This window comes from Tasmannia lanceolata, unplaced genomic scaffold (genome assembly GCF_043159265.1).
Source record: "Tasmannia lanceolata isolate RefF3 unplaced genomic scaffold, GAP_Taslan_0.1 ptg000002l, whole genome shotgun sequence".
Lineage (NCBI taxonomy): Eukaryota > Viridiplantae > Streptophyta > Magnoliopsida > Canellales > Winteraceae > Tasmannia > Tasmannia lanceolata.
Genome location: NW_027518679.1, coordinates 55,897,505 through 55,910,709, shown reverse-complemented (window position 1 = coordinate 55,910,709; position 13,205 = coordinate 55,897,505). Strand labels below are relative to the sequence as shown.

Genomic DNA, 13,205 nt, shown 5'->3' with positions numbered 1-13,205 from the left:
AATTTGTGTAAGGTACGGTTCGTCCACAGATTGAAGGGTTAGGATGATCCGATGGAGCTGATTTTTTAGGTACACCCTATCTTTGTCAGGGTCCATCAAATGAATGCTTTCATGTGGGCCCAGTGTGTTTTTTTGTAGTGTCTGGATTCACCGTCAACTGAGGGGGTCTACCTTACACAAATTGAAACCACATGGGAGTGTAGTTGTCACGTTTTAAACCTAAAATTGACTGGCGTTGGCAAGTTGTTGACTTTGGCTCAAAGGAAAAATATATATATATATATATATATATATGTATAGTTTTTTAATGGGAAAATATGTACAGGCAAAAGTAGAATTAGGCATCACTTGTTCATTAATTCAAACATTATCTGTTATGCCTTGCAATGGATGAGTCGTGGTCTGTTATGACTTGCTATGGATGAGTCAATTTTAGGTTTAAAACGCTCGAGCGTACAATCATTTTCCTCTATATATATATATATATATATATATATATATATATATATATATATATATATATATGAGAAAAGTGTTCCTGAGTACAAATAAATTACAAATAATACAAATAAAAATTAAGTTTGAATGCTTTGAAAGTACAAGCGTGAAATTTTGACAAAATGTGATAGTATTTAAGTGATTAAAATAGGTTTTTTAAATATTTTTATTTCATTTGTTTGGGATAAGGAGATAAATGACAAAAATGTACTTCAAACAGTTATAAAACGTGCAAAAAATAAAGTTATAATGGTAGAAATAAAATTTCTATACATTTTACAAAATTTTGAATCTATTTCTGCTGGAATAGGAAAATTTTCCCTGTTTACATACAAACAATTTTGAATCTATTAACAAAGAATGAATGTCTTTAACATAATCCTGCAATTGTTGATCACAAATTCAGGGTTTTTTTTGAATGGTGAGGATCACATACTTAGTTATAAAAAATAATAAATCTTGATAGGCTACACTCCGAGAAAAATATTCAGTTATCCAAAACAATTAATCTAATAGGCTACAAACTGAGATGCTATCATGCTACAGAGATCTCCATCATCAGAGGATCTTAAACACGCCTATTTTGTGAGGATTCCCCCATTGAGTACGCATAGTTGGGGACTGTTGTAGGTCATTTCTATAGGGTGGGAAAGTTCTGATCATGAGACAGAAATGGCTTCAATCATGAATCACTTGATAGGAAACCATCTCAAGATATCTCAAGTGACAACTAAATGGGGAAATTCCGACTTGCTGCAAGCAGACTGCAAGGTTGCAATCCTAACTGAGGACAGCTTTTTACGAGTTAAGCTCACCTTAAGGGGAATCGCAGCCCTTTGCCCCACATTTTTTTTGAAGGGCAGCCCTTTGCCCCACACATTGTAGGACCTGTCACCCAAGGCCCACATTCTCCTTGGAGAGAGATGCTGGAGGACTCATTTACCCATAGTATTAATGATTAAAAGAAAAATATAGAGAACTAAAAGACAAAAACAATTACAAACATGTTCTTTCTTTTTCCTGTTCTCTTATCAGTACCTTAGCAGTGAGGATGAAATTCCCAACATTGACTGATGCCATGAGAATTCGAAGGAATTGTTTTGAGAAGCTCAGAAAACCAACAGTATTGCAAACAGATTCATATAATCAATGGCCTTCCACTAAACACATGTATAACTATTCACTGTTCTCAAAAAACAATCAACCTCTTTTTCTTGAAGTTCTTAGCATCTAGTGTGCAGCAAGGTAAAGAACAGTATCGTCCATTGTTACCTGGTTTGGTTGAGAGTAAATGCAATGAGGAATGGACTCGACTTCCCAATGCACCATGCCAGAAGGTAGCAGAACCAGAAAACTAACAGTCACCAAGTGTACTGGTCTTCAAGGAACAGAAAGCAAGTGACCCCAGGAGCACAGCAAGTGCATGCATCGTTAAGCCAAGCATATGTATGCTTCAATTCAACTGAACTTCTCCGATGATGACAATTCAGATTTGCAAACATCTCCACGGCAAAGTGGACACACCCTGCAAGAAAAAGGAAGATAAACGTACAATAATCAGTGCCCTGCCCATAAATGATAGCAATAACAATAACAAAGATTTAATGTAGACAATAACGAATGTTTTTGGCAGCTACTCTCACTTGGTAAATACTATCAGGCCACTCCTCAATTCCACATATCTATCTAATTATCCTCACCAAGGCAATACTAAAAGTCTAAAACATAAGGAGGGAATGAGTGAGTGAGTGTGCCTTCATAGATTGATAGAAAAGATACATGCATGCCTCAGCCTGCCTTCCCTAGCACACCATACATTCAACCACACCCAGAGACTAACCAGTGCACTAAGGACATAGAATTAAAATAGAAGACTGTACTCAACAGAATGTTGCAAATTACAACAAACCGGTATATACCTGTGAATCTCTTTCAGCCACTTATCTATGCATGTTCGATGAAAATCATGATGACAGGGCAATATTCGCATGCAATCTCCATCCTCATACTCCACGAGACATATATAACATCTGTCTCCATCAAAACACCACAAAAGAAAATAAAAATTACAAAAATGTCATGCTGTTTCTATGATAAACATTTGCCCAATTTACATAAGTAATTAAATAGCAGAAAAACGTAAATTCACACTAGATATATATTGAAAGAAACATTTCTACTGAAAATGAATAAGAAAAACCAATGAGAAAATGCCACTGAGAAATGCTTCAGTTTAGAAAACGTAATATTTGTAATGGTAGAGAGAGAGAGAGAGAGAGAGAGAGAGAGAGAGAGAGAGAGAGATGAGTTAATCTAACTAACCCTAGTGTATATATATTTCATTTCTAAACTTGGAAGGGACAATTATGCCACTGAAGTGAATAAAATAGACACAATGTTCCTATAGCATACATTAACACTCTCCGTCAAGCTGACGTGTATAGCCCCAGGTTGGAACATATATAATCAATCGGATTACGACTTGGAGCCTTAGTAAACAAGTAGGCCAATTGATTTTCAGATTTTACAAAGGCAGCAGATACAACGCCGCTCACTACTTTCTCTGTGAAAAATGACAGCCCACTTCAATATGTTTTGTTCTTTCATGAAAGAGAGGATTCAAGGCCATAGGAACCGTAGATTGATTATCACAATGAAGTTTCAAAGGAAGATCAGCCTCAAATCCTATCTCGTGAAGAATATGTTTCAATCATATTAGTTTACAAGCGGTGTGTCATTACCCTATACTCAGCCTCTGCACTAGACTTGGCAACTAACTCTGCTTTTCACTTTCCCATATGACTACATTACCTCCTAGGAAAGCAAAGTATCCAATGGTGGAACTTCTCTAAGAAGGTGACCCGGCCCAATCAGCATCAACATAGTCTTCAACATGTAGAAGCCCATTAGCTTTATATATAGAATACAACAAGGAGGCCCCTTGAGACACCTCAAAATACGCATTGTGGCATCCCACTGAGGTATCCTAAGAGCCTGTATGAACTGACTTAATATGCTCACTGCAACGGAGATGTCTGCCCTGGTAACAGTAAAATATCTTAACTCACCTACAAGTCTATGTGATACCTCTCAAGGTCATCAAGTAACTCCTAAGAAGTAATTTAAGTCGGGAGATTGTTTTGACAGTAGATCTAAGATGGTCAATGTCCCTTTTTAGAAGTAATCAAAGTCCTTTCTCAGAAGTAAAATCTAAGTGAGCAGATTGTTTTGACAGGAGAGTTAAGATGGTCAATGTCCTTTCTTAGAAGTAATCCAAGTGACGAGGAGATTGGGTTGTTTTGGCTTCACAGAATACTAGAGTAGAGAAGGTCTATATCCTTAAAACAGTCGTTGATAGGGGAAATCAATATGAGCTTCTAGTCACAATTAGATCCTTTCTACAAGGAGGTGGCAGTAGATTCACTCCATGTAGTTAAGCATGGAGCATTCAAGTTTCCCTACTTCAAGCAATTGTCAAATTGCTTTGTCAAAGAAGTAGCTGGGTGTGTCTTATGCTACACAGTTCGAGAGTATTGATCATCTCCACCTTCATCGTGCTTCTTTTAGAAGGCCATCACGCCCATGGTTTTAAATTTCGGCTGAAACGTTTTGTTTCGGCCGAAATATTTCGGTTTCAGTGGAAAACGAAATGAAATTCACAGTGAGTCGGAAAAGTACCAAACTTCGCCGATTCGTTTCGGTAAAATTTTGGTGAAATTTAGGAAATTTCGGTGAAACGTTTCGGTGAAGTACAAAATTTCACAAGATTTCATCCGAAATTTCATACTGAAACCGAAACGTTTCGGTTTCGCTGATGACCGAAACCGAGATTTAAAACCTTGATCACGCCTCTTCCTAGACCTCTCCTTGGCATGGATCTCAGACTAAGATATTGACTGCATAGATGCTTGGTGTGCTGGTTGCCTTCCAAAAGTCGTCACCACAGGATGTTGTTCGTGGGGAGTTCTGCAATGTGAGGGTGGATGATTAAGCTATGGTGGGTCACCAATTCAAGTCCTATTGGGTAAATAATGCATTGAAGTTGGTAGCAGACAGCAGGGAGAAATGATTTTTCAGACATATCACTGATTTTGTTGCATCAAGATTCAAAAAATAGTTTAATAGAATTTGGCAAGCAGTTTGCTAAAAGTAGAAAAAGGCTTGAAGTTTGTCAGTGCTTCTCTAACGAAGGGAAGTTCATACTACTACACCGCTTTGGGCTAATCAGCCAAGCCTATGCTTTGCAGGAAACAGATTTATTTTAGGATAACTATGATTTGAACAATACTAGTTGCTCACTTGCTCCCATAGTTTCTTCAGTCAGAAAATCTACAATGCCATCATGTCGCAACATTTGATTAGCAGACAAGTATTTAGTACAATGCCCTTCTAAAGATCAATTACTTATAATTCTAAGTTACTTCCATCAAAGGAAAGTCAAATAAAAGAAAGGGTCAATATTGAAAAGACGAAAGGAAAAAATACTCACTGTGCAATTTCCTCATTCTGAAGTTTCCGTGGCTTAGAGTATATCTTGATAGGCATGCATTCTACAACCTCCTTTGGCGCAGGAACAGATCCAATAGAAGATACCGAAGGTCGGGAGGACAAAACCACAGATTGCTGGTGAATTTCATCCAGAACCTAATTAAAATAGTTATACACATTTCCATTTAACTTAGATCCTATAATGCAAAAAATACAAGAATACAAGAAAGGAAAAAAGTCAAATACAACATCGTGTCACCTCGAATAATGCCTCTGCTAACATAACAATTCTTGATATGCTAGCTCTAGTACTTGTATCCTCATCTGGATTGGACGCCTGACTATTTGCACGGCACATGCAACGACCAGTCCGATGTTGACCAGATAAAATACATGACCTATCGTGACCTGAAAAATTCTCAAAGCGGCTGCCCAACCTCTGAAGTGCCCGAACCTGCAATTGAACGAGCAACTTGGTGTCAGTCTTCTCAGATGAGTAAAATATATGCAAGAAAAAGAATAAATACACTATCCCAACCTGGGATCTCATTCTCCTTCTCCTTTCAAGAAAAGCAGTTCTATGCTCGACAAGAGCATGATTACTGGTTTCTCTCAGTTGTGGAGTCTCCACTTCATAGTCTTGGCTGCTGTTTGTAGAGCTAGACGTGCTAGGGAGATGATAACTTGAAGAGGTTGGAAGCATGCCAGTATTCCCATCAGATGTTGTTCTGGTCACAGCACCCCACAATCGCCTGCCATTACTTAGCCCAATATCTCCGTACAGCCTATCTTGTTGAAGATGACCAAGTAACCCATCAGAGAATGAAGTTCTGCAAAGAACTCTATCGCGAAGTCGTCCAACACTCAAAGCTCGGCTAAATCGTACACCCCCTTCTACAGGTTCTTGAGCTCCAATCAGTCTATCAGAATGTCTACGTTCAATGTTTGCTCTTTCTCTATGGTTCCTATGAGAATATCTATTTACAGCAGACCCAGTCCTCGTACTGGAATTACTTCTGGGCATTTCTTGGGAAGAAACAATATCCTCATTCTGCAAATGAACTGAAATACCAGATGTCTGAGGGTCCAATTGCAGTGCACGAGAAGACAATTCTCGATACTGAGGCAGAGGTGATAAATTAGCTCTGCCATCCAAACTATCAGAAGCTGTATGTGAGTGAAAATCCTCTTCAGAGTTAGAAATTGGGAGACTTGTTGAGAAAACAGAACAAGACCCTGATGACCCCAAGCTGGCTGCTCTGCTAAGCCTGAAACTTATATGGTCAGGGATGAAATTAAAGCATGAACGAGAGCGACTCAGAGGGTTCAATGATCGAGCAACCATGGTTTGGGTAGAGCTGCTGCTGGTACCAGATTCATTATGTGTGGCATTTTCTTGAACTTGTTCATCAAAGTTGGTGTTAGAAGAGATTGAAGTCACTTGATTAGACTGCAAAACTCTAACCTTTCCACGATATTGACCATTCACAAGATCAGATTTTGTTCCCATTTGAGCTGGACATGGTTCGCCTCCCAAGTTCCCATCTTTGTTTTGAGGGCCACAATCCTGAAGCAAGATCCATAGGATTTCAATCCCTTTGAGAAAAATTTAGCCAATTCAATGTGCATTTCTCATTAAATGAATAGGTATAGTGCAACGACTTCTAATTACAGATACAAGAACTGAGAGGATGAGATTTGGTGCATGATGTAACATTAACAATGGAAAGCTATCAACTGAATCAACATAAGAAGATGGTTAACTTGGTTAACTTGTTTTAGTCCTCTTAGGATGAGATTTGGTGCATGATGTAACATTAACAATAGAAAGCTATCAACTGAATCAACATAAGAAGATGGTTAACTTGGTTAACTTGTTTTAGTCCTCTTAGGATAAAGGGTGACAACCCAGATGCAATGTCAAGACTAAGGAGAACAAAGTCAGTTTAGTCCAACATCATCATTTGTAACAAATCAAATAAGACACAGTCCCTTTAAAACTAGAAACTGTAGCTCGAGTGCTGTGATTTCCAAAACATATGCTAGACGATCGAGTTTCATGTTGGCATTGGAGCTTCGAATTAAGTAGTGCTGCATTTTTTAAACAAGGACTACAAACGCTAGACAGTTATAAATGTGCATGTTCTATAAATGAACTATTCACACTGGTTTATGCAACAAAAAATTTTCGTACTTTTAAAAGATAAATGTACCCATTTATGAAATTATATGCAAGGAAATTAAACAAAAAAAAAAAAAAACTAGAATCGTGCCACCGTCATAAGAACATAGACTTACATAAATATGCAGATGGCTGAGATAAAGAGGGAAATCGCATCAAAACTCAAGCTTTCAATACAATGTAGAATACAATCATGAACCATGGAAGACAAGATCAAGGTTTTAAATTTAAGTCCTGGTGTCTGTTTCTGTCACCACCAAAATCGAAATATTTCGGTGGAGATTTCGGCCGAAATCATGTAAAATTCGGTTAAAATTTTGGGTATTTTTAGAATTTCAGTGAAAATGTCTACACTTTTGGTGAAAATTTCGGCAATTTCAATAGAAATCTTTAAGATTTCAGTAATTTCGACGAAAATCTTTAAAATTTCGGTGGAAATCTTGTAAATAAGCGTGAGAAGGAAATTTTGGCAAAATCTTGTAAAAAAAAAAAAACGATTCATCAACCGTTAATCAACCATCACAAAACTCCAAACAATCAAATTATAATAAATAAATAAAAAAACTCTAAAAAATCAAATTTTAATATAAAAATTCAAAGAAAAATGAAATTCTCACCAGATCATCATCTGCTTGAGTACCAGAAGATCCACCAAGACAAGAGGGCTGGAAAACCCTAACTCCTGTAGATCGCCTAACCCTAACTCCATCCGAAGAACAACCTTTACTATTACTAGATCCCATCTCCCTTCACCTATTCAGAATCTCCCCAAATGCAAATCCAAATCATCATCCCTTCAAAGAAATAAAATCATCAATCAAGACCTTACATAATGCCTCAAAGAATAAGCCTATAAAACCCTAGAAATCAAGATGCTTTGGAAAAAGAACATAAAAGGAAGAAAATAAGACAAGAAAACGATAAAATGGAAAAAGGTTTTTTTTTCCGGAAAATCTGCTTTCGATCCACATATAATGCGAAAGATTTCTACAACTGTTTTAAACAAATACAGATAGAAAATAATTAAATATTCACCTCAAAAAGGTAAAAAGATTATTAAAAAATAAATAAAAAATCGGATAGGGAAATCGTAATATACGGTAGATTGTCGGAATCTTTCTTTTGCCTTTTCAGTTCTCTCTTTTTTTTTTTAATTTTTTTTTCCTTAAACGCTCCTCATTTTAAATTCCAAAAAGCCATTTTTTTACTTCAGTAGCGTTGCAGAGATGCGGAAAAAGAAGTTTCAGAATCGCTTTAAATTTAAATGGCTTTTTTTTTTCTCTCTCTTCATGTAAAAACTACTAAGAAAGGGAAAAAGAGCGCTTTTCAATTTTCGAAATTTTGAAGTTGGTCAAACTAACTCCGAAAAGGTTTTCAAAATGCATTTCCGTTTCATGACCTTTTTTGTTTTCTTTTGGCCTGTTGATAAATTCGCACTCCTTTAGGATAATTCGCACCCCTTGACGTTAAATAGCTTTAAAGTCTGCCACATATTGATATCCTCCTTTTACAGGGAGTGCGAATTTATCATTGCCCTTTTCTTTTTTCTTCTTGGGTTTTGTCTACTTTCTTTCAAACAAATTTCTCATAGTCCCAATGCAGCGAGGCACGCTTACCATTAAGCGGGTCCCAGCCCTTTGGCCGATCCTGACCGTTCAGTTGGTGGGACCCACATTGCTGATATCTAAACTACTGATGGATGATTAGCATTTAGCAACTACGTACATTCAGCGGCCAAATATAAATGTCATTAGATAGTTAGGGAATGTCATAATGGATTGATCTATGGAGTAATTCTTACAAGATGGACGGTTCGGATCAACCAAAGGTAAGGCCCACTGTATAACAAAAGCTGACGCGACCTTAAAATGCGCTCCCCGTGCTATTTTGTGCCGTAGGAGTGTGAGACAAGAGGGACAAGGGAAGCTTTTCTTTTCATTTTCACCGTTTTGCGTCTCTTTATGAAGGTGCTTTTGTTAAAAAGAATAAAAAGACAAAAAAGAACACTAACATGCGTGAGAGAGGATTTTGCCTTTTTTTTTACTTTCATCTTCGTGGTGTTAGGTGAGAATAGAGAATTTATATGATGGGTGGCCGTGAAAACACGTGAAGTCTGAAAAAAGTAGGTACGGCCCACTCTTTTCAATGATCCAAACCGTTCATCTGCTTGGGCACAACATAAATAGGTTGTGCCCCAAAAATCATTTCCATAGCATGTTCCTAACCCTCCGATCTGTAGAAGATTCCATAAATGATATTTGGAAATCTCCATTTTCAGATCAGTTCAGATCGGTGGGTTAGGACCATCCTCTGGAAATGATTTTTGGGGCACACCCTATTTATGTTGTGCCCAAACAGATGAACGGTGTGGATCATAAAAAAAAGTGGGCCGTACCTACTTTTTTAGACTTCACGTGTTTTCACGGCCACCCATCATATAAATTCTCGGTGAGAATATACAAGAAGAGAGTAAGTGGGCCCATGTCAATAATGTTTGAATTTTTATAGAATGCTCGCATGTATTTGCACTTATAGACCCGTGGCAATTTTTTAAAAGGGATTTTTACTGATCAGTCCCTACGTGGCAAAATAATTGCTTATTAGTTCCTAAGAAAAGCATATTTGCTGAACAGTCCTACTTTTAGAAAGTATTTGCTCAAAAGGTCCTTAAAACTCATGAACCTCATTTTTCTCCGTTAAAATTTTTAAAATGGCAAATTTACCCCCAACCCATTTAATCCGTTTTAGCAATTTTTGATTTCCCTTCCAATATTTTCGGGAAAAAAAAACTAAAAATAAGCAACAATATTATCTCGTACAATATTGTCTTTCCCTTTGACATTCTCCCTTCTTCTTCTCCTAAGATTAGAAGCCAAACCCTAGTTCTTATTCCTCAATGGGAAAAAATTTTCATAGAAATAATTTTCCATAAGATATATTTTCTTGCAATCCAACCAAGATAGGAATTTCTTAGAAAAGTTAGAAGCGAAAAATATTCCTAAAATTTCTTATTTTATTTATATATGAAGAAAAGATAACTCAAGCCGACCCTATTTAATTTATTTTAGAGGGATTTTCAATTTATTTAATTCCTAAAATGGTTTTTTTTGTCGAAGTTTTTTTGACGAGAATATTGGAAGAGATAATATTGTTGCATATTTCCTAGTTTTTTTCCAAAAATATTGGAAGGGAAATAAATAAAACGTTAAAACTGATTAAATGGGTTGGGGGTTAAATTTGCCATTTTAAAATTTTTAAAGGAGAAAATTGAAGTTCGTGAGCTTTAGGGACCTTTTAGCAAAGTAGGACTGTTTAGCTAATATGCTTTTCTTAGGGACTAATAAGCAATTTTTTGCCATTTCAAAAACAAAACAAAAAACAAAAAAAAAGGGACTAATAAGCAATTATTTTGCCATTTAGGGACTAATCAGCAAAAAGCCCTTTTTAAAAAAATATAAAATTAGGAGCCTGACAACATGTAATATCTCGATTTGATTTTATATGTAAATTTCTTAATAGTTATTAAATACCTTAGTGAAGTAATTTTTATTGCTATTAATTAAATACCTTACATTTTTAACCCTAGTTCTATTTTAACTTAAAATATTATTGTAATTGCAACTAGGGTCGGGCGGGTCGGGTTTTCTCGAACCCTGCCCTACCTGAGAAACTACCTTGGGTTGGGTCAGGTTGGTTCTCTTAAAAAAAGCCCAAGATTCCTAAACCCGACCCTACCCAAGATAGTTTCTCAGGTCGGGTCAGGTCCGGTCGGGCTTTCCTACATTCTTTTTACATGGACTATAATTTATTTTCCAATGGTTGAATTTATGGTGTGCATGATCTATTCCAATCCAACGGTTGAACTTATATATTTGGAACACATGTTGGTAAATGGTTTTTTTCTCAAAAGACCCCATATATGAGAAAAAAAATCAGCACTCGTAGAGGCGTGTATGTATATGCACGATGCTCACATTAAAATGATATTTAATCTTTGGTATTAAATCTACTTGCGTTAAGAATCGCTATGACCTAGGAAATTATTGTTGTTATATTGATTGGTAACGGTTAACTCAGAAGATCATTCTGATTGAAGTGAAAGACGTAAAAAAATAGAATTGCAACTCGAGTAAGGCGGGTCAGGTTTGCCAGAACCCTGCCCCATCCTAGCGGTCTGTTTTTTTGTTTTTTTTTTTTAAAGAAACCCAAGATTCCTAAACCCAGCCCATGGTTTTTTCGGGTCAGCTTGATGCACCCGAACCAAGTTGCAACCCTAGTCGTAAAGCAAATTTTTTGCACAGATAATTTTTGTTCTAGTCGCATGCCATTTTCATGCACATAGATAATATGATTACAAATGAATTTGCTAAGGAAGGAATACAATGACATTTTCATCTCATTTAACATTGCCACCCACTTTTCTTTGTCTTGTCCTAAAAATAGATGCATTTCCGTTCCCATGTTGTTCGTCTTAGGAAAAGACAAACAAAAAAATCATATAATTGCTAGAAACCGGGGTGGAAATATGAACCTTTCAAGGAAATGTCACTCCGACGTGCAGACTATCTAACAAGGTTGGTACATTTAGCGGCCTCAGTAGTCATGTCAAAAACCAGCCCATAGGTTGTACCAAACGGGGCATCAACTAGGGGTGGCCGCGGGGCATGATGTTTCACTCCCCGTCCCGTCCCGCTTGGGGATTACAGGGAATCCCCCATCCTCGCCCCGCTGGGAAAATATATTCCCCATCCCCGCCCCGCACACTATGGGGAAAACGAGTTTAATAGATTTTTTTTATTAGAAAATTCTACTAAAAACGCATTTAAGAAAGATATTAGGGAAAATTTAGGCATACCAAATGAAATTTGTTCAATGGTAAGTGCGGCAACTCAAATTAGAAGCGGCAAACTCAAATTTAATAGCAGGAAATTCAATTTAGTTAGGGGATTACGGGGCGGGGCGGGGCGGGAGCAATCCCCATTCCCGTCCAGTCCCCGCGTCCCGTTCCAAACGGGGGATCCCTTTTTTCACGGGTTTATTTGCCATTCCTAGCCATCAACACATGGTTAGCATCTTGGTAAATTATTTTGCTATATAGATAGAGTTCATATTGCGTAAGCTAAAGTCACCTACACAATCAAGTGCAATCAAGTGAAACTTAACAACAAATAGGGGTGCAAGTACCTTCCCGGGCCACCCCCCTCTAGTTTATTTATGACTACATTTTAACACTACAAGGAGGTGGCCCGGGGAAGAAAAGGGGACGAATATATCCCTTACTTTTTGTCCTTATTATGGATGGGCCCTCTCGATGATTCTTACTTTCTAATTTGCGCAGCCGTGAGAAAATTTAAAACCACAACCTACCATTTGAAAAGACTTGATAAACTACAGGCTTAGAATTATCTAATGAAGGTGGATTTTCATTTAGGAACAATTACCAATGGGGACAAAAATTAGGCAGAATTATCAACAGGACCCATGCTTTTCAGAAATTATCAACGAGGGACAAAAAAGGTCTTGCCAGTAAAAGCTGGACGAAAAAAAACGGTGAAAATGAACGAGCGGAAAAAACAAAAAGTAAAAACGTGTTTGTAAGGGACTTGATACAGAAAGTAAAAACGTGTTCATAAAGGACTTGATAAGCCCATTTGGAATTTGGTAACTCCATTTTGATATTGGATAACCCCAACCCCAAAGACTTGAAAACCCCCTTCCAAAACTCCAGTACCCTCGGCCAATTCTAAGGGACTTCATAAGCCCATTCGTAAATTGGTATCCTCATTTTGATACTAGATAACCCCAATCCCAAATACTTGAAAACCCCCTTTCAAAACTCTAGTACCTTCGATCAATTTTCAGGGACTTGATAAATCCATTCAGAAATTGGTAACCCGATTCTGATACTAGATAACTCCAATCCTAGAAACTTGAACACTCCCTTCCAAAACTCCAGTACCCTCAACCAATTTTCAAAGACTTGATAAGCCCATTCGGAAATTGGTAACCCCATTTTTTAGACTAGATAACCCCAATC

The 13,205-nt window shown here is 37.2% G+C and overlaps 1 protein-coding gene across 3 annotated transcripts; it reads right to left on the bottom strand.

Annotated features, from left to right (window-relative positions):
- Positions 1–1,622: 1,622 nt before the first annotated feature.
- LOC143879823 (uncharacterized) lies at positions 1,623–8,494 on the bottom strand. Of its 3 annotated transcripts, XM_077382450.1 has the most exons (7): positions 8,268–8,494; positions 7,786–7,962; positions 5,525–6,553; positions 5,246–5,440; positions 4,988–5,142; positions 2,418–2,528; positions 1,623–2,023 (listed from the first exon to the last, which is right to left on the bottom strand). In XM_077382450.1, the coding sequence occupies exons 2-7, from the start codon at positions 7,909–7,911 to the stop codon at positions 1,957–1,959; spliced, it is 1,683 nt and encodes a 560-aa protein (XP_077238565.1). In that variant the 5' UTR covers positions 7,912–7,962; positions 8,268–8,494; the 3' UTR covers positions 1,623–1,956. The 3 variants fall into 3 exon arrangements, with proteins under 3 accessions (XP_077238565.1, XP_077238573.1, XP_077238557.1); XM_077382458.1 differs by lacking the exon at positions 8,268–8,494 and having other exon boundaries at positions 4,988–5,121; positions 7,786–8,174; XM_077382442.1 differs by lacking the exon at positions 8,268–8,494 and having other exon boundaries at positions 7,786–8,173.
- Positions 8,495–13,205: the final 4,711 nt, after the last annotated feature.

Excerpts from the sequence above, each read along its gene's own strand:
- LOC143879823 (XM_077382450.1), bottom strand. The coding sequence starts at position 7,911 with ATGGGATCTAGTAATAGTAAAGGTTGTTCTTCGGATGGAGTTAGGGTT. Across the intron at positions 6,554-7,785 it reads CTCAAGCAGATGATGATCTG|GATTGTGGCCCTCAAAACAA; the intron begins GTGAGAATTTCA and ends ATCTTGCTTCAG. Across the intron at positions 2,529-4,987 it reads CAGAATGAGGAAATTGCACA|ATGTTATATATGTCTCGTGG; the intron begins GTGAGTATTTTT and ends TGATGGAGACAG.